The sequence below is a fragment of the Alosa alosa genome, chromosome 13 (assembly GCF_017589495.1).
Source record: "Alosa alosa isolate M-15738 ecotype Scorff River chromosome 13, AALO_Geno_1.1, whole genome shotgun sequence".
NCBI classification, from domain to species: Eukaryota; Metazoa; Chordata; class Actinopteri; order Clupeiformes; family Clupeidae; genus Alosa; species Alosa alosa.
Window position 1 is genome coordinate 19,756,170 of NC_063201.1, and position 23,377 is coordinate 19,779,546.

General features: G+C 41.8%; 3 protein-coding genes across 5 annotated transcripts; 2 read left to right on the forward strand and 1 right to left on the reverse strand.

Annotated features, from left to right (window-relative positions):
- The first annotated feature begins 1,763 nt into the window (after positions 1-1,763).
- Positions 1,764-15,611, forward strand: ctps1b (CTP synthase 1b). Of its 3 annotated transcripts, none has more exons than XM_048261831.1 (18): positions 1,764-1,917; positions 3,341-3,522; positions 3,748-3,918; positions 4,208-4,308; positions 4,881-4,997; positions 5,264-5,347; positions 6,028-6,108; positions 6,477-6,628; positions 7,333-7,465; positions 11,737-11,825; positions 12,356-12,450; positions 12,759-12,821; positions 12,991-13,034; positions 13,202-13,298; positions 13,469-13,524; positions 13,659-13,755; positions 14,393-14,537; positions 14,848-15,611. In XM_048261831.1, exons 2-18 carry the CDS (start codon positions 3,357-3,359, stop codon positions 14,918-14,920), a joined length of 1,764 nt encoding a protein of 587 aa, XP_048117788.1. In that variant the 5' UTR covers positions 1,764-1,917; positions 3,341-3,356; the 3' UTR covers positions 14,921-15,611. The 3 variants fall into 3 exon arrangements, with proteins under 3 accessions (XP_048117788.1, XP_048117790.1, XP_048117789.1); XM_048261833.1 differs by lacking the exon at positions 1,764-1,917 and adding an exon at positions 2,206-2,377; XM_048261832.1 differs by lacking the exon at positions 1,764-1,917 and having other exon boundaries at positions 2,767-3,522.
- Positions 15,612-16,224: 613 nt separating this feature from the next.
- On the forward strand, positions 16,225-18,719 carry taf12 (TAF12 RNA polymerase II, TATA box binding protein (TBP)-associated factor). The gene is made up of 6 exons (XM_048260125.1): positions 16,225-16,360; positions 16,835-16,986; positions 17,159-17,236; positions 17,451-17,565; positions 17,897-17,985; positions 18,562-18,719. Exons 2-6 carry the CDS (start codon positions 16,906-16,908, stop codon positions 18,595-18,597), a joined length of 399 nt encoding a protein of 132 aa, XP_048116082.1. The 5' UTR covers positions 16,225-16,360; positions 16,835-16,905; the 3' UTR covers positions 18,598-18,719.
- Positions 18,720-20,138: 1,419 nt separating this feature from the next.
- rab42b (RAB42, member RAS oncogene family) lies at positions 20,139-22,802 on the reverse strand. The gene is made up of 2 exons (XM_048260126.1): positions 21,998-22,802; positions 20,139-20,969 (listed from the first exon to the last, which is right to left on the reverse strand). Exons 1-2 carry the CDS (start codon positions 22,213-22,215, stop codon positions 20,531-20,533), a joined length of 657 nt encoding a protein of 218 aa, XP_048116083.1. The 5' UTR covers positions 22,216-22,802; the 3' UTR covers positions 20,139-20,530.
- Positions 22,803-23,377: the final 575 nt, after the last annotated feature.

Genomic DNA, 23,377 nt, shown 5'->3' on the forward strand with positions numbered 1-23,377 from the left:
GTCTGCATGTAACAGATCCTGTGCTGCAGGTGACAGCTCTGTGTGCTGGGAGGTGTGTGCAGCTCTCACCGCGTACACAGCATCTCTGAGAGCCACTCAGTTGGCGATAACGGCACAGGTCCAGTGTCCAACCGCCACCATTGCCACGGGTCCAGAGAGTTTTTACTTGTGCACGGTGAGAACGGTACAGGCCCAAGAGATAAGACTCATTTGCATGGGGTGTGTTCCTGTCCACCCACACCTCTGGCCTTTGGGTGGTTGGGGCAGACGTGGTGATGGAGCCGGGGTCGGGGTTAGGATGGCTGTTTGCAGTAAATCATTTACCACATGTTTTCCTCTCAGTCACTTTAGGCCAAACTGACCTGTGACTATGTGCGTACACACACACACACACACGTGAAAACGTATACCCACAGACAGACACATACATGAAAGCACACACACTCACATGCATGCCTTCCCCCCTCACTGAGCGGAGCAGGTCTAACTAGGCTCTTTGTGAGTGAGTCAGATGGTTGAGAGGACTGCATGAAGCATGTCTAAGACTATACAACATGACTTCTAAGGTTTTCTACCCAAGAGTAAGGACTTTTTGGACTCATGCAGTATAGGAGATATGGCATTGTAATGCTATTACAATGGTCTCTCTCTCTCTCTCTCTCTGTGTGTGTGTGTGTTCTTATTAGAGCATTACACAGAAAAATGATAAGAGCTCTTGTATTCGTTGCCGTGCAGTAGCTGAAAGACTGAAAAGCGATGGATTAATGTCTGGATTAATCTCAGCACCTACCTACTCTTTACAGAACCCCCCACACACACACACACACACACTCATCTTTTTCACCATGACAAAATGGCTACTAATAGTTGAAGTGAAATAATATCCTCCCCTCGCTGACTTCCTCGATGCCATCCAGTAATGATTCTCTATGTCTCTGTCTCTTTCCCCTAATGGAGAGCACAATCAGAAGGGTCCACGGATAAAGAGATAGTCTAAGAGGGGGGATATTGGCTCTCTCACTGCCTTCATTTATAATTAGAGGAAACAGCTGATAAAATGAGACCAGTGAGATGGTGAGTATGTGGGCGTTTTAATTAGATCGGCCTCATGAGCAGAGATGAATTTAAAGTCCCACACACTTATTAACAGCAGGCCGCTCATGGGATGGGTGATGATGAGCAAGACAGGAGGGTGTGGTGTCTCGTTTGTTTGCTTTGTGGCCTGTGATTATTACATCTAAATGAAGGTGATGGCATAGCCTATGGCATGATAGTGTAAAAGCATCAATGTGTTTAGGCAAATGTTGTTATGTAGGCCTATAGGGCGCTGGGGACCTGACTATGTGGGGAAAAAAGAGACACCATTCCATGGCAGAGTTATTATGAAGAATTTATTATGCATATGTGTTTCGCTACATCTGACTTTCCTCACCGCATTACCTATTGAACCGCATGATTGCCGTTTAAAAAGTGAATGAATGGTGTCATTATCTTGGCGTTCTTTGGTCAGTAATCTAATTTATGATTATCGGTAAAAATGCAGTCAGCTCCATCTAGTGGTAGGCTAATTTACTGGCTTCTCATAGAAGTGCACCATCAACAGCGTTCACGTCATCCATCTATAATCTCATATCGATTTTATGATTAACATTGTTACCTCTTTGGTAATTGTTACCTCTTTGACTCCGGCACTTGACAGTTACGTTTGTGTTGACTGACTGATACACCTTTAAGGAACAAAGATTTCGCATGGTTTGCGCTGTACAAAGTTCATCATGTGGATAGGAAACGCAGAGCTCATACTTGGGTGAATCACATCATTTATAGATCGAAGATATGCGCCAATGACGTTAAAGATGCGCATGGTTGTGTGAGTTGACCACGTGTGATCAGGAGAATCCGAGTCCTCAGTCATATGTGAGTGTGAGCATATTATTTTACTGTATGTGAGTCGCATGTTTTGTCCTGGCAGTGTGCTATATTATCAATATACCTTTGTCATTATAAGTGACTTGCAATTCAGGATAGTGATGACAGGAGTCTGCAGGGTCTAGAAATGTAGCCAAGGCAGAAACGCCGTGCTTTGGCTTGCTTGTTTTTAGCACGTTGCGTAGTGGCGTGTTTCTGAATTCAACAGGTGTTTGTTACAGCAGTCTTATATAACGTAGATAATACTGATGCCTAGCCTAGCCAAACCTTCGTATTAATCTAGCACCAAACGTTATCTGAACGTTATGCGTTTACAGTATGACAATCATGGAGCTTAACCAACATTATGCCTTTGATCCTGGCTGTTTAGTTTCGAAGGAAACTATACATTAACAGTTAGCCTAACTAGAGAACTCCACTGAATTATTTACCATAGGTACCGTCACAGGTAAATACTCACAATTTTTGAGTCACACCGATCTTACATAGAAATAACGTTGAGATGTTCCCTATACCACTGTGTAACATTACCCGCCAAAATTGTCATTACCTTTCGCTACAATTTCATGATTTTAATTTTAAACCTTAACTTTGATGTTTAAACATAATAATAATAATAATAATGTGGAACATAACTAGCTGGTATGAATATGATGCCAGATTTTAAATAATGTTTGGTCCTATGCTGTCATATATGTTATTGACATTAGAATGTGCTAGCATACATAAACCCGCCCTCTTCCTCTTGTGGCTACCAATGAACGTTCAGAAACTGTTGACATTGACAAACGTCAACAGCGCGCTTTGGAGCTACTGGGGAGCCTTGTGGCGCATTCAATCTGTTCTAGAGGGTTTCCGGTTCAAACGTTCGAAATCACCGCAAATAGCAGAGAATGTCTAATAAAGGACGGGCTCTGGCAAATACCTTGAAATGAAAACAAACCGGAATTGAGTCTATTGCTCTACAAAATGTCGACTTTAAAACTTGCTTTTTACATTTTACCTTTAACCCAAGTTACCATTAGCTCGTTTTCTGTGCTACCGGAAATGCATTAGGGACGCACATGTTTGTTGTTTATGCAGCTGAACGGTGATGATATATGGGACAACTTTTTGAGCAATGTTGCTGCTAGTCCCATGTGTTCTGATCGATCTGATTTGATGATCATGAAAATGTGCCTACTGATGAAAAAATGGTGGTCAATATCAATGGGAACATTGCTCAAAAAGTTGCCTTGTGAAGGCCAGTTTACCAGCTGATATAATGCTCATTAGGTTTCTGACTATTGCAATGTCCCCTTTACTCAAGTTAGGCCACATGTACAGCCAAAAGCCACCACTGTCAAATATTCTGTAATCTGTATTGCTTATTTCTAAATTAATAAGTCCACTGGTGTGATTTCTCCTGCAGTGTCTGGGCGGTCACAATGAAGTACATACTGGTTACAGGGGGTGTCATCTCTGGCATCGGAAAAGGAATTATTGCCAGTAGCGTGGGCACAATTCTGAAATCCTGTGGCCTTCATGTCACTGCAATTAAAATTGACCCCTACATCAATATTGATGCTGGCACCTTCTCACCTTATGAGCATGGTAAGTTAAGTTTACTTGTCCCTCCTGTCCATGCTACTGATGCTACCTGCTAATAGTCTGGCCACATTGTTTCCCATTTCCTGTGTACAGAGTTTTTTTTTTAAAGTGCACTCTCTGAACAGTTCACAAGGAGCTAAAGTGTACTGGATTAAAATCGTGAACTGCACTTTTAAGTGTTGGACTTTCGAACGATGGGTAGATGTGATTTTATTATCTGTATCTCAGGGGAGGTGTTTGTACTGGATGATGGTGGCGAAGTGGACCTAGACTTGGGGAACTACGAGCGCTTTCTAGACATCAGACTCACCAAAGACAACAATCTCACCACAGGAAAGATCTACCAGTCTGTCATTAACAAAGAGAGAAGGGGAGATTATCTAGGGAAAACCGTCCAAGGTAAAGACATAGCTTGTGTAAACATAGTATGTACATGTTTCAGCTCACAACTGAAAATCTTAATTCTATCTATATATTATGTTTTTGTTGTTTAAAAATGTCTGTGATAAATGTGTAAAGTCCAAAATTACATTGAATTTATTTTTTAACGTGTAGCCTAGTGCAAATTCTAAGTTCTGTGCACAGGGTAGATATGAGGCCACCTCATTTCTGTGTTCATTTATTTATATATATGCTATTTCATTTTCAAGTCTGTTCTTGCATTGCAACTTGTCTTCTCCCTCTGCAGTGGTGCCTCACATCACCGATGCCATTCAGGAGTGGGTCATGAAGCAAGCTAAAGTATCTGTAGATGATGATGGCGTAGAGCCCCAAGTCTGTGTCATTGAGGTACGGAGGATATAAGCCTTTAGATATTAGATATTATATATATTTATAATTATATATATTTATATTATTTGGTATATTATTTTTAGATTTTGATGACAAAACACACATTTGAGGTGGTGTTCCAGCTAAAGACTATCGTCATTGTTGTCTTGACAGTGACAGAACGTAATGCAGACACTGTAACAGCCTTAAAAACACATATTTAAAAACCAAATATATAAATAAAATAAATAATAATCAAATGCCTGGCATGTATTATATTTCTCTTTTTATGTTAGTTCAAAGTGGGTGAATGAAATGAAATTAAAAGATGATTCCATTTGTTCAGATTTGTAGCGAAATAGAAGTCTTTAGGTCGTGCATGAGACGCTTTGCTCAATGGGTGACTTTGCACTTTGCCTGTCATGTACATGAGGATCTGTAATGCGAAAAGATGACAGAATCTCCTGCTTTACTGCAGGACTCCAGTTCACTCAATCTACATTTTTTTATGACTTGATATATATTCTGGCCTAATAGATTGATGTGCCAGTATTTTTAATGTGGCATGTCATTGTTATAATTCGGCACAGCTGGGAGGGACTGTAGGAGACATTGAGAGCATGCCTTTCATCGAAGCCTTCAGGCAGTTCCAGTTTAAAGTCAAGAGGGAGAACTTCTGCAACATCCATGTCAGCCTTGTCCCACAGGTATGGTCTCAGACTCACCTTAGCACACCTGAGCTGGCCTCATCGTGCATGTTGGCTCTCAAGCTCACCTGTCCACACATGAGCTGCAGTACTTGATGCTGCATTACTCCTACACTTAATTGGTAGGACAAAGGATATGTTGATAATCTCTAGAATAAATGGCAGTAAACAAACAATTAAATGTAAAAGCTAAGAGAATATGTTTAAGTTTTTTCTCTACATCAGGTGTGTGTGTGTGTGTGTGTGTGTGTGTTGTGTTCCCCCAGCCTAGTGCTACTGGAGAGCAGAAGAGCAAGCCCACGCAGAACAGCGTACGGGAGCTGCGAGGCTTGGGCCTGTCCCCCGACCTGGTAAATGCCTGAGCCCACACCTCACTGTATGCTAGGGTTGGGAACCCAACTATTAGAATCAAGTGGAATCGATAAGAAAGAACCGGAACCGATTAGCAGAACCAAAAACTGAAATGGAAAAAAATATATGAAAAAAATATTATTATTTTGGTTCTGCCTTTTGATTCATATTATTATTATTATTATTATTATTATTATTATTATTATAACCATAGCAATCAAGTTTGCATTACTGAAATCCGCGAGGTTGGTGATTGTTATCCATGAAAATTTGTGAGCCTGATTGCTATATTTGTGCAGCGATTTGTGAACAGCCTCACGCCATATTGATAGGAAGTTGTTCAGTGATGAAGGTGCTGACCTGTTGAATGTTTGACATTGTTACTACACACAGTGCAGAAAAGTCAGTGGCTCACTCTCACCGCACTGAGATTTGACAACTACTGTATGGGCATCCCCTGGGCCCATGCCACAATAACAATTTTCTCTGTTGAAAAGATCATGAAATGAAATAATTTGAAAACGTGCTTATTTTAATGACAGTAATGTCTGTGCCACAGGAATTATATTGACTAATTTGTACTGTAATGTAATGATGCAATTTGCACAGGACTGCACAAACGTTCCCATACAACTGGGGTAAGGGTCGTTGTGGTCATATTCCAATGTGCTCTCTGCAGATTGTGTGCCGGTGTTCCACAGTGCTGGACACTGCTGTCAAAGAGAAGATCTCCATGTTCTGCCATGTGGAGCCAGAGCAGGTAACCTGCACCTTGCCAGCATCAGACAATGAACATTAAGGCACAGTGATTCTCACCATTATCACACTGTGTTAAGCTGATTCGCTCATTTATAAACACAACCCCTTCTTGTGATCTTGTGATCTCCACACTTTAACCCTAGTTTCTGACCTCTGGTTAAGTAGTGATGAAGTGATTGATAGTGTTCCTTTAAATAGTAGCAATGTTAATGTCCCAGCCCAATGGGGACACTGATGATGAATACGTGAATCACTTTGAATGAAAACATTGTTTTGATGAAAATACACATACTGTACGCTTTGGCTGAAGGTGTCTGCTAGGTGAATAAGAGTGAACTGTTCTCTCTCTCTCGCTCCTCTCTTGTGCAGGTGATCTGTGTGCACGACGTGTCGTCCATCTACAGGGTGCCCTTGCTGCTGGAGGATCAGGGCGTGATGGGTTACTTCTGCACCCGCCTCAACCTGCATGTGGACATGCGGCCGCGCCGGATGCTCACCAAGTGGAAAGAGATGTCCGACAGGTGAGATATCTCACCTGTTCAGTTTTGATTGTGATGGAAAACAAAGAGGCAGTCCTACCCTGGTGCCTACAACCTGCACTGCTAACAGAACTGGTCTGATGACAGTGCGTTTGATGCAAGGGGTGGGAAAGAGTTTCCCTTGAATGTACAATAAATAGGCTTCTTAGTTGTTAATTAAGTCAGTTAATAGGCTGTGTCTGAATTACTAAAAATAGATCAACGCACATAACAATACATCATGGGATTGACCAGATGAGAAAAGTAGCCTTAGGTGAATGAGGTGAATGAAATCCCAGTATTAGCACCTAGGTGCAGACTAACTTCTACGCCTAGTATGTAGCAGGCATGAATCAGTATCCATGGGACTTGAATCCCTTAAGCAAGTCATTTCTATGTATTTGCATGGACATCCATCATGACCATGAAAACAGTGTGTCTGTTTTGGTGCTCTCCACATAAATGACAGACATACAGTAGCTAGTAGTCTGCTAATAGTCTGACCACAGTTCCACACCCAATTTTGTGATGTAAATTCAGACACAAGCTATCACTAGGGTTCTGAGAGAACCAAATCTCCATATCCCGTTATAAAGCGCAGTTATGGTGATACTGGTATAACAGTTTAAAAAAAAACTTCCAAATTGTGAAGATGAGTTATCAGTACATAATCAGCATCAGTCACCCTGTTTGTGTGTATCCCTCAGGTCAGACCGCCTCCTGGAGCACTGCTCCATCGCCCTGGTGGGGAAGTACACCAAGTTCACCGACTCCTACGCCTCTGTCATCAAAGCCCTGGAGCACTCTGCTCTTGCCATCAGCCACAAGCTGGAGGTCAAGGTAATCCAGCCTATTCCTTTTGGGGCCTCCACTGTATCAAGTACTTTATACAGCTACTGGGTCATAGAAATAGGTGCATACCTATCCAGCCGTTATACCACTGGGACTAACTGACTTGAGTGGGAATAGCAGGTAAGGAGGCATTGGCCAAATATGAGAACAGTTGTGGTTATCCTGGATTTGGCCTGTTGTAATTTAAAAGTCTACAGAGCGCCATGTTGTGATATTTTTCTGTTGGGTTATTATGACCGCCGCGCAGCGAAGCGGCAGTCATATACAGTAGGTTTAGTCCGATTTTTTAATTTTTTTTATTTTTCCGCATGGCCAATTTTCCATCAAGGATTCCCGGGACACTGAAAGACCGGGGTGCACGAAACTTGGTGGGCATGTAGCCCCACAAGGATAGCATGGAACCATTGTTTTTTGTTTTGATCTGTAGCCCCCCCGCTGGACTGGACCCCCGAAAGGACGGTAGGGGGAGACAGTTTTCTGTGAATATCTCGAGAACTGTAAGATTTAGGAGAACCACCTTTTTTGTATGTTGATCTTAAGGGGCCATGTCAACCCATTCCATAACCACTCATTTCATGTATAGCGCCACCTAGTTAAAAAACGAAAAAGTGAAAATGAGGTGTTGTAATCGCAGGTATCTGTGACCTAACATGGTCAAAACTGGACGAAATTGACACAAGGATTAAAGTTCTCCGTCATAGGACGGATTTCCGTCATTTTGATTTTAGAAATGTCATATTTAAGATCGATGCAGATCCGATGAGAAAAAAAATAGGAGGGGGGTGGGGGGCGGCCTTATCACCTTTGTTTTTCCAAAGAACACATATGGAGGACTATAACGGTCTAAAAGTGACACATTAGAGACAGCTGATGAGGTTGGCCAATCCGTTTTAACTTTTTTGGATATGATATTGTGAGCTCTGTGCGAATTCGGAGAAGAAGCGTAGGCTGTGTTCTTTCCGTGCATCAATGTAGACAATTTCTTACTATCGCAACCTCTTGTCAGGGGAGGTCATTCATTTTGGGTGTCACCTATGACTTGAACAGATAGCCTTCTATGCCACCCGATGTAGGCTACTATTATTGTTACAGTTTTTAATCAATGCAACTAACATTATGTGTAAAGCGGCCTTAATATAAACCGTAGCCTATGCAATTTATTATCCCGTCTGTTATGACATGTACAACAATGTTTTTCACAATTTGCGACGGAAGGTTTTGAATGAGCGTGTTAGCATAAAAAAAAATAATAATATCACTGTCATCATCGCAAACTGTTGAGTAAGGGGGTCAGTCTGTTTGTGACGCACAGACAGCCTTGTAGCCTATTTTGCTTAGGCCTCACTTTTAACGACAGTAGGTTGTGAGTGTATGTTGACAAAAAATAACCATACAATTAAAATAATCAACTTAAAACTTTGCTATAAAATATTATTCATTTATAGCACAAAACCATAACCAGTAGGCCTACCAGAACCTCGCATATTAGCGTCATGATTTGTGTGCGTCTATTTGGCAAGGCCACTAGCTGTCATGGATGCGTTGTTGCTAAAGGAAGGCAGGTGTCAAAAGTTAAAAAATAAATGGAGATGGGCAGCTGGTGGAAACGGGGGAGAACTAACAAGCCATGGTATAAAGAAATTAAAGCGCCGGGGGTTTGCTTTTGCGCGGTTCGCTGCAAGAAAATTGTTTATGGATGCAATAGGAAAACGTTTTATGCGCCACCAATCAGAAGACCGCCATAAGGTTAACGTTTGTGCACTTCAGGACATCTTCCCTACCTGGTGCAACTAGCCACCACGACAGAGGTAGGCTACGTTTATCTATGGCTGACCATTTTTACGTTTAGAAAGTAGGCTCACGATGTTCTTTCATAGCGCCCAACCGACCTGTCCCTCACCATATCGCAACCCTTTTGTCAACCTTATTCAATCTGTTGCTGAAGACAAAAGCACCGTCTCCAGATTGTCGTTATCAAATCGCCAGACCTCCTGCATGAGCACACACAGTATTGCTGCTCATTGGAAAACTGAGTTGTCTGTAAAACTCAAAATTACCATGTTTTCATTAAATGCGGATGAGGCAACAAATGGAAATATGAACAATATCTAGAATGTTCTGATTCGTTACTTTGATGAGGAAATGGGAAGTCTTGCAAACTTGATTTTATAGATTTTACTTGGTGTAGAATTGCATATTAACAAGAAAAAAATCTCCCCTTTAAACACTTTTGGCCTGAAGTAATTAAATAAGAGTGTGTTAAAGCCTTTCTACAATATTGCTGCAGTAGAAAAGAACAGCAATGGCTAATCAGCAATGGTCAGGGATGGTACTAAAATATATTTTTGTTCATCAGGAAAACTCAAACTCAAAATCTCAATCAAGAACACTCTCAATTCACCTTATTCACATGGTGGCCATTGGCGGCTAAAACGAGGCTACAGGGTACACAAACCATAGGATTGTTATGTTCTATGCATTCACCTGTAGGTGGCATTAATTTTATAGTAAGTGTACCCTGTAGCCTCGTTTTGGTTTAAACAATGGCGCCCGTGTGAATATAAAGCTTAATACTCCCTTTACTTTGCTGTTTGCATCTTTTTGTACATAAAAACCAATAGGTCGCGACCGCAAAAGGGGTGCTATCTCTATAGGTAGATATGAACAACGTATGACTTATGGCCTTTTCACTTTAATCCCTGTAATTGAAAGTGTAGGATCATTATGACACCCTCTGAATGCATGCCAAGTTTCGTGGACTTTCGTTCATGGGGGGGCCATACAATAAATTAATTTATGTGTACATTTAGTGACCGTACACCAACAGAGTTTTCTGTGAATATCTTGAGAACCATAGGGCCTAGGATGACCCATTTTGTGCGTATGTTTGCCTCCAGGGGTCATGTTAACCTATTCCATATGCATAAACAGATATTCACACACACACATACATTCACAGTAATCATACGTATAACACATACACACACAGTAGACATATGTACGCATGCATGCACAGGCACACCAACAAGCACATGCACACACACACACACACACATAAACACACACACATGCACACAATTCAAGAATTTCTCAGAATTATGAACAGGCAAGATGGGGGTGGGGTTGTATAAAATGAATTTTACATGTGAAATCTATGAACTAATCATGTTTTGGTACTTGTTGTCTAGCAGATACCAGTGAGAATTGAGTGTGCATAATGCAATTCAGTGAGACAGTTAGAATCATATATGTCTTTCACCTTTTGTTTTTAGCCAGCAGCCAGACCAGCAGATACTCTGACCTTGCTGAATTACTGAAGCTAGGCAGACTTAGTTAGTACTTGGATAAGAAACCTCCTTGGAAGAGTAGGTTCCTGCTGGAAGTGGTGTTGGTGGCTGGCCAGTAGGTGGCACTCTTCCCTGTGGCCAAAAGCCACCAAACAAATATCAATCCCAATGTCCTATTGCAGTGACAGGGACACTGTACTGCAGGAGATGTTTTCCTTTGCATGAATGTTAAATTGAGGTCCTGACTCACCATGGTTGTTAAAGATCCCATGGCACTTATCGCTAAGAGTAGGTGGTTCCCTGATTTGCTTTATTTATGTACACATAGATAAAGACACATGCACACACACATAAAAACACACACACACACAAAGACACGTAAACACACACACACTACACATGCACACACACATAAAAACACACACACACACAAAGACACGTAAACACAAACACACTACACATGCACACACACATACATGCACACACACAACACGCACACAAACACAAACACATAAACACACATATACACACACACACACACACACACACCCCCATACAAACACACTTACACACACACACACACACACACACACACACAAAAACACACACAAAACACATATACACAAAAACAACCACACACTCTGCACACACTTAATTACAAACACACAAAAAAGGAGCAAAGTAGGAAATTAACACAATTTGACAAGCGTGACTTATTTTTGTGGAAAAAATGTGCTGGACTGGGCGGTAGTCATATTTTGTACCACTCTGCGGTACATCTAGTTTTCCATTAGACTAGGACCAATTATGTGAAAAACGTCTAGAAAAGGTTTCAAGGGGAGAAATTGAGGTGAAGTCACTGTTTCCTATAATTGTGCTGATATAGCATGCTAGCAAAGCTAGCAAAAAGAGTGGCCATGGGGCATGCATAAATAACTCTTCCTCCCTCCCTCCCTTTCTCTGTTCTCATAGTACATCGACTCTGCAGACCTGGAGGCCACGACTCTACAGGAGGAGCCGGTAAAATACCACGAGGCGTGGCAGAAACTCTGCAGTGCAGAGTGAGTGTGTGCACACATTTGTATTTGTGTGTGTGTGCGCGTGCGTGTGTGTGTGTGGTTGCATGTTTTTGCTTTACCACTTGCAGCAGTATACAATTAACTGTGTTGATATTACATAAGATAGATAGATAGATAGATAGATAGATAGATAGATAGATAGATAGATAGATAGATAGATACTTTATTGATCCCCAGGGGAAATTCAAGATAACATACATACCATCTCAGTAAGATTCCCCAAGTAAGTGTGACTTTTAAGTCCCTATTTGTGTTTGTGTTTGAGGATTAATTAATTAATTGAGGATTTGTTATGTGAATTGAATAGTTTTCCATGTATTGTATGCCAGCATGAATTTGTTCTCTTGAGCACAACACAAGTCAAAAGAAACATTTTCTAGTTTTAGTTAGTGGACAACTCTGTGTTTTCGGGTCAGATGTAGGGAGCGTTCTTCTGTCCAGTGTATGTTTTGGACTGGCCTCTGCTGTGCATGGTCAGTGTTGTGAGTCCTGCCTTTCCTCTCTCCCGACAGCGGGGTCCTAGTGCCTGGTGGGTTTGGTGTACGTGGAACAGAGGGAAAGGTGCAAGCCATCAGCTGGGCTAGGAAACAGAAAAAGCCCTTTTTAGGTAAAGAAGTCAGTCATGTAGCTACTCATGACTGTTTGTCTCTATCTCTGTTTGTTTTTATGGTTTTTTGTCATGTTAAATACTGTAAAAGCAGGCTGTATGGTGTTGCAACTGCTTTGTAGCAGATATATATATATTTATTATTATTTTTATTATTATTATTATTTTTTTTTTTATAGTAACAATAACTGTAATGTAACTAGTTTTTATGATAAAGAAATGTATCCTGGTGTAGGCTTTGTTGAGTGAGGAATGTCATGAGGACTGATCCATCCATCCATGTGCTGTGTTTTTTCCCCCATCTTCAGGTGTTTGCTTGGGCATGCAGCTGGCCGTGTGCGAGTTTGCCAGGAATGTTCTTGGCTGGCAAGGTGAGTCTGCTTGAGCAACCCTGAGCTCCTTTTGGCCATGGCACAAGAGAAAGGTTACGTCACTGAGTGCAGGTCTTATACGATTAACTTGCAGCTGCAGCTTGCACAACTCACATGTGGTGTGTGCTGACTCTTACTCTTTCTGTTTTTTTGTCCTTTCTTTCTACAGATGCCAACTCCACTGAATTTGACCCAGACAGCAAACATCCGGTGGTAGGCAACCTCTTTTTTTTGTTTTGTTTCCAAAAGCTCATAGCTGTCTGTTGTGTCATTGGCTGACTCTAAAAAATGTGAAGTGGGGCAGTAGTAAGGAGACTTGCATAGTGGAGGCTCTGTGTTAGTTAAACCCAACAAGAATGTGCATGTCCAATGGGTTGCAGGTGATTGACATGCCCGAGCACAACCCTGGCGAAATGGGTGGGACCATGAGACTGGGCAAGAGGAGAACCATCTTCAAATCCAACACTAGTGTTTTAAGTGAGGATCCATCACACATACAAAATACTTATTATTTGTTATTATTAATACTATACTACTATTACCATACCTACTATACTATAAGTATTAATCATAATTAATAATAATATTCATCTTTATCATGACTAATATAGAGGCCCAGTAAGGTGATAAGTGCTTTATTACTCCAGGAAAACTATATGGAGATGCAGACTATGTTGATGAAAGGCACAGACATCGCTTTGAGGTATGTTTTCTCTATGTGCACGTGCATGCGTGCGTGTGTGTGTGTGTGTGTGTGTGTGTTTTGGAGGGGGTTTTGGTTGATGTGTGTTAGTTATCTGTTAGTTGTCTTATCATTGACTGAATTGTCCCCTGTAGGTCAATCCAGACCTGAAGCACCACTTTGAGGAAAGAGGACTGCATTTTGTTGGGCAAGACGTGGAGGGTGAAAGAATGGAGGTGATTGAGCTAGAAGGTGAGACTACTGCCTCTTTTAAACCCAGAAGGGGTTTGTGTAGTGTAGGCGGACGTTCGGAAAGCATACCACCTTTGAGAGGGTCTGAGGGTCAAGATACCACCTAGAGTTAGCATTCCATTGACCCCCATTCATTTTAGTGTTTTTGACATCAAATAACTTTACATCTGAAGACCTTAATATGACCATTGTTATTTTCCAGAGAAGCATAACATTGTATGACTTGCTCCACTACCTCATAAAACTATGTTAAAAACGATGAGTTTCTGTCGCACAGGAGAGAAACAAGCGTATTGTTTGGCTGAGAAACTCGTAGGGATTCTGGGGAAAAGCCTATGTGAGCGAGCCTTGGAGGAAAGCTATTTAGTGATGTTTCGTTAGATTGACGTCACTTCTAGATCGACGTCACTTCTCTCCATTCAAGTCCTGTTGAGGGGCTCTGTCTACTTCTTTTACTGTCTCTGGCTTTGTTCAGATTACAGGGGAAGTGCCGCTGAATTTCTGTTTTTGCCTGGACATTACCGTTTCTTTTCTTACGGCCTTTTAGACACCCAAATCCAAATGTTTTTTTCTGATCTGATTTGGACCACGTTCTTAATGAGGCTGCTACTGACCATCAATTTTCTCTGATGCTCAGACCACGCATACTTTGTGGGAGTGCAGTACCATCCAGAGTTCACGTCCCGTCCCATCAAGCCCTCGCCCCCATACTTTGGCCTGCTCCTGGCTGCCGTGGGGAAACTGCAGAGCTACCTGCAGAAGGGATGCCGTCTGTCCCCAAGGTGAGTGAGTGGTCCTCCCCAAAATATCTCCTCAGTGTCCTCTAGCCTGCCACTGTCAAGGTACATCGTAAATGTCAAAGAAGTTCTCCAAACTCCTGGTGACTTTTAGTGGTGTGTTGAATGAGTGGGATTGTGTTGTGTTGTTTTCTGGGACAAGAAGCAAGAATTGTGCACTATCCGACTAAGACGACAGAGTGCCTGAAAAGCCACCATTGATAATGCACTCTCATTTGTAGTAATTATTGAAGTAACTGTAATTATGTAAAGAACATTCTGTTTGCCTGATTTTTTATTTCTGTTGTCTTCTCAGGGACACGTACAGTGATCGCAGTGGCAGCAGTTCGCCAGACTCAGAGATCTCTGAGCTCAGGTTCACCTCGTAAGCCTGAGCAGGGGGATTACTGAACAGCCATCGCGAGGCCTGCGCACTGTGACTCAGTCATTCGGTGGGAGCTGAAGACTGTCTCTTCCCTCTGCTGCAGCTCTTCTCGCCATGGCTGTCAGCTTGTGTCACTTTAGGAACTTTTAAGGGAGACCATGAACTACAGACCGTTTGCATCACTTTAGGAACTTTTTAAGGGAAAACATGAACTGAACATGGGAAAACATGAGAATAAAGTTGATTTACTATTGGACTGTGTAGAAAGGAACACATTCGTTTGAAATTAAATGGGTTTTTGCAATCACTAGAGGATAAAATAATTTTTTGTATGCATTTGTTGGTTAATCATAATTGTAATATAATATATTGACAAAGTACTGTATGTATCATGTATTAGAAGTTTGTGCTGTGAATGGTTTTAAACTGTTATATCCTGCCATTGATGTTTTATTTATATCAGTTTCATCCTTTGCCTTTTGTCTTTGAAGTTTTACACATTTGTGGGGAAATGACAAAATGTGATGCTTGTTCTTTTTAGATACATCATTTATGTTAAGAAGTTACCACTGCAGTTGTTGTAACTTGTCCATTAAACAGATTCTTGGGGCTTCTTCCTTGAAGCCACATACTATTTGCCAGATGTTGCCTTTGCTTTACATGGATCATTAAATAAAATGCACAGAAGCCCTCAATTTTGTGGGATTGTGTAATAATCCACTAGAGAAATGCAGATTAAACAAAGATTTTGCGATTTGGTAAATCGGGAATGTGTGTGTATGTGGGGGTGGGGGTGGGGACACACCTACTCTGTCATAAGTTTTTTTTATATTATTATTATTTGGACTATTTCCTACATTGTACATCAAAACTATGATAGCAAATGTGCTCAAAAATGTTTCGTATTTTCAATTAAGTAGCTGCGGTTCAGCTTCCTTGCACCTGGAAAATGGAAGTGGAAGGATTTTTAACGGATTAATAACCTACCTGAGGCTGGTTAAGAGAATGCCAAGGGTGTGCAAAGCAAGTTATCAAAGCAAAAACAATGCTACTTTGAAGAATTTGAAATATCAGATGCTTTGCTTTGTTTACACCATTTATTTTTAAATTAATTCCATGTGTTAATTGAAAATTAAATAAAACATATGAGTAAGTCCTAAAACTTTTGAGCACTGCTCATTTATGTTTTAACTTGGGTATGCGAGTAGCGAGAAACCAGTTAAAGGATAAAAATTGACATAGACAGTAAAAGAAAGGAAATACCCAGACTTTCATCCGCTTTTATTTTGAAAGATTGATCTGTTTTTGAACTGTAACCCGGAAATAATACTGGACGAACAGGGACGCGGATTCCAAGAGCTGCTGTTTTTCTTCGATCATACACACCGCTAAGTACTCGAATACATCAGAAAATGGGGAGATAGTATATTTTATAGTTAGTCAAGTAAGTAAATATATTTTATTGAGAAATTAATAAGAAATAGTCTTGACAATGTGACCGCACTACCGGTTAGGACGTCAACAATTAGCTAAGCAGGCTATCTAGCATTGAGCTATTCATAAAAATAGGCAAACCACATTTTATTTAGCGATTTCCAGGGCACAGATTGTATCACTTGATATTTATGAAAAATCATTTTATGTGAATGAATATTTTACATTTTTTGTGCACTCGTTTGTAATTTTGCAGAATAGACTGATATTGTTGTTAGCCATTAAGCTAGTTAGCCATAGAAATGCTGTTACCTAACAGTTAACGTTATCTAGCCTGACTGTTTCTCTCTGAAGCTAATGTTACAAATTGTCATGACAGTTTTGTCTTATCTTCATGGTATCTTAAGACATATTTGTTAGCTAGTTACATTCAGATATGCCTGAATGCAAGTGAATTATGGGCTGTTCCTGTTTGTTTTGAAAGGTTTTTCAGCGTAGTAGCCACCTTTATTAAGATTGCGTTGAACAGACACGACACCAGCATTTGCCACCAGCATGGCAAACAATACCAACGCACCTGGGAAGGTCCTGGGCACACCTGGACCCGCTGGAAGACTTAGTCCTGAGGGAAGCCAGGTAAACCACCTGTCCAACCTCTGTAATGCTTTGAAAGACAATATAAAGCATTGTCGTTCTAACTGTTGTATTGATGGTCACAGGTAGATAAAGGTTTTAGGGTAAACCTTAAATTTGTCTTGCTGATGCATTTGTTGAACAGTGTTATTTACCCTCCAATGGTCATCTTTAGGTCCTGAGTAAGAAGAAACTCCAGGATCTGGTCCGGGAAATTGACCCAAATGAGCAGCTTGATGAGGATGTGGAGGAGGTAGGTGTCTCTCTGGTATATGTGTCTTAGCCAACCTTGACTTGACTTGACTTTTTAGTAGTTTTTCTACATAACACAATCCTGGGATTACAAAATTGAGTTTTTAATTATCCTATGGACCTCCATGACCATGGTTTCTTGTAGCAACAAAGTTATAGAGGGCTTTCAGATTGAGTGTCTGATATATCTAACTGACTCTTGCTGTGCTGTGCAGATGCTGCTTCAGATCGCTGACGACTTCATTGAGAGCGTGGTGACAGCTGCCTGTCAGTTGGCTCGCCACAGGAAGTCCAGCACCCTGGAAGTGAAGGACGTCCAGCTACACCTTGGTCAGTACCTGTTTTTACATTCACTCTGTTGACTAGCTGGGATTTTGATGACTGATCACCCTTTGCTATTGATGCGGTTTCATATTATAACTGTATCCTGCAGGGATTTACTTCCTATGTATTCCATGTGTTGTTTCCATATTTGACCAGAATTGTGTACCCTGGAATAGTCTTGCTTTTCTGTGTTATTTGTGATATTGAAGAATTTATCCAATGCCTATTACTGATAGTGTTTTTCAGGTGTGCAATAACCTGGGTGCTTGCGTCTGCATCATGTCAAACAACATGTGTAAAGCAGTATGGTCTGACTGGTTTATGTGTGTTTTTGTAGAGCGCCAGTGGAACATGTGGATCCCAGGCTTTGGCTCCGATGAGATCCGCCCGTATAAGAAGGCTTGCACCACAGAAGCCCACAAACAGGTCAGATATTGGACATGCGTCTTTTTATATCAAAGCAGGTAGCATTGTATTGATGAAGCTGTTTGAGTCTGGTGAATCATTCCAAGTATAGTGTGTTTATCTCACAGTATGTACCTCTATGGTTTTATGGTAGTAGATATTGTAAATAGGAATACTTCAATGCTGGTTTCACTGAATAGCTGTGAGCTTAGGCATGTGCCGATTGTGAAATTCTGGGCTGATACCGATGTTTAACAATTGGGCTGATAGCCAGTGCTAGCACCAATATTGTTTGTTTACCATATGTTTCATTTTTGTTGTTAATCATACCTTTTAGTAGCAGGGTAACAAAAATATTCCTTATAATACTGCACCATTTTCTAGTGTCATAACCGAATCTCTGAATGTGCCAGTCAGACATAGCACAACATTTAGACATAACAGATGAACATCAGCACCTACCTTATACCAGTCAGCCAATATCTGTGCATGCCTAATTAAGGTTAAAGATTAAGCTGTATTTTAGGGATTCTCATAACTGTAATTTACTTCATTAATTAACACACTTTCCCCTCTTTCCCTCTTGTCTAATTTCAGAGAATGGCACTGATCCGCAAAACGACCAAAAAGTAGCAAGACCCAGGGCCCATATGACAAAATCTTTTTTTCAAACGTTTCTGCTTTCTCTTGGGGTATCTTAGGGTTGGGATTGACAAAACAATTGGTTTAAGGGTGTCTGTGGGGGGGCGGTGTTGGGAGGTCGGGGTGGGGGGGGGGGGGCAGGGTGTGTGTGCAGCATCTCCTGCAGCAGATGCTTACTCAATAGGTATTTCTGGAAACAAAAAAGTTGTGATATGTCTACCAGTGATTTATCATTGTCATCATCTTTTCCGACGTTTTTTGTGTGGTGTTTGTGATCGCCTTCGCTGCTGCGTAAGCGCTTCCAAGCGAGCAGGTCGCCTCTCGTCCTCTGCTTGCCGGAAAAACACACGGTGTGCTCACATTTATAGGGCATTCAGCAGAAAAACTTTTGTTTCGTTAGCCGTATCTTTCAAAATGGTCTCAGATCATCCATCGCCATGCAGTTTGTTTGCCGTCATATCATCCATTCCAGCTGACACAGAAAAATATTCGCCATTAGAATAACAAGAATAAAGGCGCGCGAATGTGAGCACACCTTCAGTATATGTTGAAATGTCCCCAGCAGTAATCACTGGCCATAACATGCTAGAGGAGTGCAGATACTCCCATGAACATAAAGCTAATTAACAGCTTATCTACTTAACTATCCACACAACTAAACTGCCCTCATCGTTGAAAATCAGGTCTCCGTAATACACACAAGCGCATAGATAGGAATCTGCACCCTGTACGGATATATGTTTATGCCAACATGCATGCATATATACTCCGCCACAAGCAAATAAATGCAGTCTATGTGAAACCTAATGCCAAGCTTCATGGTGGCTTCATGAATGTTTGACCTGTCTCACGTTTTCCCCTTCTCTACCATCCTACTTCACTTTTCAGTTTTTAGTTAGCGTCCTGTTGCCAGGAAATCATCTCACTCATATTTTCTTTTTTTTTTTAATTTTATATATACTGGTTTGGTTCAATACTTCTTTGTAAGAAAGCTCCTGAGAGGTGACTAAGGTTTTTCTAGGCTTTATACGCGAGTCTCTTTCAACTTGTCACCATGTAAACTAGACACTTGTACCTACTCACAATTAACTAGCTAGGTAGATTTTTGTCAAGTTTCAGCTTTAAGTTTCTCTTAAGAGTTGGCATGTGATTGCAGTCCTGTGTCTTAGAGTTGTTCAACGTGGTAGAATATTCTTTTTTTCTTCCAATTCTGAAGTGATACTGTACCCTCAGCCCCACAAGCAGAGAGACTCAACCTGACATGATTTATGATTCATTATTATTATTATTTGGTGCTTTTTCTCCACCGGTGTGGCAAAGTGTTTCTTTGTACTCGGGAAATTATGTTTGTCAACTTTTTTTTTTTCTGAAGAAGGCCGAATATTATGAACTGAGTGTTGGTCATTTTGATTTGTCTTGGTCCAAGAGAAAAGGATCTTTGAAAATGAAAGAGAAAGCAGAGAATGAAGTCTGGTCTTTATCACCGGTGTGAGGTTTTTATTTTTTTTTCTCTGAGTGTGTGTGTGTGTGTGTGTGTGTGTGTGTAAGGGGGTGATAGGGTAGGGTGGGGAGGGTTTGTTTTAGATGATTGATTTTTTTTTTTTTTTGACCTTGTATCACAAGTTTTCAGTATAACCTGTGTTTGATTTTTGTTTTCCATAAATAAACAAAAAGGAAAAATGTCAACACAAATGTGATGTAGGTCGATGTTTTTGTCACCAACAAGACTTCTATGCAAAGTGAAGCATGTCATCGAGGCATCATCCTACTTTCTCTGTTTTGAGCTCTGAAGCTCTGCCACAGTACAGTATTTTGCTGTCTAAAGTTGTTCATATTATATGATGGCCAAGTTCAACATTTGACTGACAGAGCCTTGAGATGCACCTTGATTGGGTCTATCTGCCGTTGTGGCCAGTTGCGTACCTTAGCAGGCGCACTTCTTGTCCTCTTTTGCGGACTCCCCTGTGGGAGACAGCTGTGAGGGCCGGCGAGGTTCAGAGCTTTTGACCCCGTCCCACCCGTCTCGGACTTGCACCTCTCCACTGAGCAGGCCTTGGTAGATGCGCCGCGTCAGCAGCTCGAAGGCCGCTGTCACGTTCTCGCCCGTCTTGGACGATGCCTCCACGTAGGGCACGCCCAAGCGGCCTGCGAGCTTCTCCGCCTCATCTTTGCTGACGGTGCGCTCCGCGGCCTCCTCACGGTCGCTCTTGTGGCCCACCAACACAAAGAGCACGGCGTGAGGCTGCACGTGCTCCAGCACCTCCTGATGCCATTCCTCGATGTGATCAAACGAGGTCCGGTTCCCCAAGTCAAAGACGAGCAGTCCGCCCACAGAGTTACGGTAGTAGGACCGTGTTACTGACCTGTCAGAGAGAGAGAGAGAGAGAGAGACATTTCATGATATATCATTCTTTGTGATTAATATTTTGAATCGAGTAACTAAGTAATGTGAAGGCCTAGACTAGGATGCACAATACCCTGATACAGACTTGCCATGACTAGATGAATGCTGTATCAGTAAAAGTAGATGTAAGATTCATTATTTCTATGGTGGGTAAATGCTCAAAATACAACATTAAGCTTCTTACCTCACCCCCAAAATGAATAATGGCATGTCTTGACTTCGGATAATAGATTTAGGAACTAGCTACCTGTAACTTTGAATGAAACAAAGTAACAGAATGGTGCTACTTTGTATTTGCATTTAACGACAGTGTGAACTGACTGTGTGAATGCAGTTTAAGTGGTAACACTATTGAATCGGGGAGCATATGTCTGACATGACCTCGTCATAACCATGACATGACACTTGTCATGAACATGATGGAGTCTGTTAATGTTTTTGCAGGTTGTTCATAAGTGCCGTTAGGTATTTTGTGTTATTTTTAAAGTTGACATTTCCTTTGATGTCACACCCCTTTAAATACAGTGTTAGCATGTAGTAGGTGCTATACCCACAGGGTACAAAGACATCAGGTGGCGTACAGCAGCAGGTACAGCATGTAGCATGTGCAAATGCAATGTTCAAAGAAATAGTTGTGTGAGAGATGACTGTTTTAGAAGAACACAGTTACAAGGAAACTACTGGCATACACTTCATGATTGCTGTCTTGAGAAAGTATAATTTCACAACATCCTGGCACATCATTGATGTTTAGACAAGCAACTTGTAACCAAAGGTGGACTGACCCCAGTACCATTCACCATTCACATGCTTGTTTCAACTGTCTAATGCAAATATTGCTTTACAAATGCAAATGTTAAAAAGTTTCCTCTTTGGAAAAGATAACGTATCCTCTCCAAGTGAATGAGCACGTTCCTGTGCGAGTTTGTGACCAGCATGTGAGTCTCAGCATCACACACACATACATACACACATGGCCACCTTCACCTGAACCTCTCCTGGCCTGCCGTGTCCCAAAACTGCAGCTTGACCCGCACATTGGGCTCCACCTCCAGGAAGTGCACGTAGAAGTCCACTCCGACGGTCTGGTTGAGGCACTCCATGAACAGGTCCTCGGTGTAACGCTTCAGCATGGACGACTTGCCCACCGTCGAGTCGCCCAGCATGATGATGCGGAACTGGTACTGCCACAGGGTCAGGTCCATGGTCGGGTTTGCCCAAAATGAACACAGCAGCAAAGGGGAAGACTGGGCACTGGACGTCTGGTGATATTTGCCTCTCCCAGGGAGGAAAAAGATGTGAATCTCACCAGCAGTGTCCCTCAGTGACTGGACATTGGCAGCCGTTGTTTGCTCTGTTCTCAGATGCTCAGTGGAGATAGTTGCATAGTGGCAGCACACAGCAAATGTGGAACATAACAATATTTAAGCGCTGGTCTCAGTTCCTTTTACCTCCCTGGGCGCAGCTGCAACTAACTCGTCTCTTTCAGTCTCAGATCAGGGTGTGAAGTCTGAAAGTTATTCTCTCTTTTCCCTCCCCTCCCTGCCTCAGCTTTGCCTGTTGCTACTTGGAAAAGGGAGGGTTTTTAGTGAGTCAGAGGGAGGAGTGTACCGAGTAGAGTGAGAGAGGGGGGGATGGCTGCCGCTTAGTGCCGAAGGGGGTGTGTGTTGTAGTGTGCAAGCGAGCTCTGTGTCCTATCAAGACAAGTCCGGCATTTCCTGTTGTGCAGCCGCGGCGGCGGACTCCCAGCTGAGGAGTGGGAGATGGACTCGACCTGAATGTCACAGTTACTCACGTAGCCCTTCACTGACCCTTTCACTCGGTATACTCAGGGCGTGCTGCACACAGCCAGACACAAAGAAGGGAAGCAAACACCATAGGCCAGAGGTCCACAAGAGGTCTTCGGACACTCTCAATGTTATTTGCTCAGGGTAGGTGATAGGTAAACCTTATGGGTGCTCATTCGTCTTCAGCTTGATTGAAAATTGTTATGATTATCAGGTGATGTATGGAATTGGTTCAGCTGCATTTACCTCGCCCACCCCCCAGACACACACATGGTTGAGTCTGTGAACAGCACTTGAACTTCTATTTTCTCTAGGACACAGAAGACTAGGAAAGCAGGAAGGCCTTGTGCTATTAATAGCCATACAATATTTTCCCCTGGTCTACTGATGAGGCATGGTTCTTATTATCATCTGGAAAAAACATTTTGGCTAAAAACAACACCTGCATTTGATTGTTCAGTAATGAAGGATGGCGAATGTGGAAGATTATTTGACATTGACTTCAGACATATGAGCTGTTGTAGCTGAAGACAAATCTAATGATGACTCATTGAGATTGAGAAAAAGCAGAAGCAGCTCT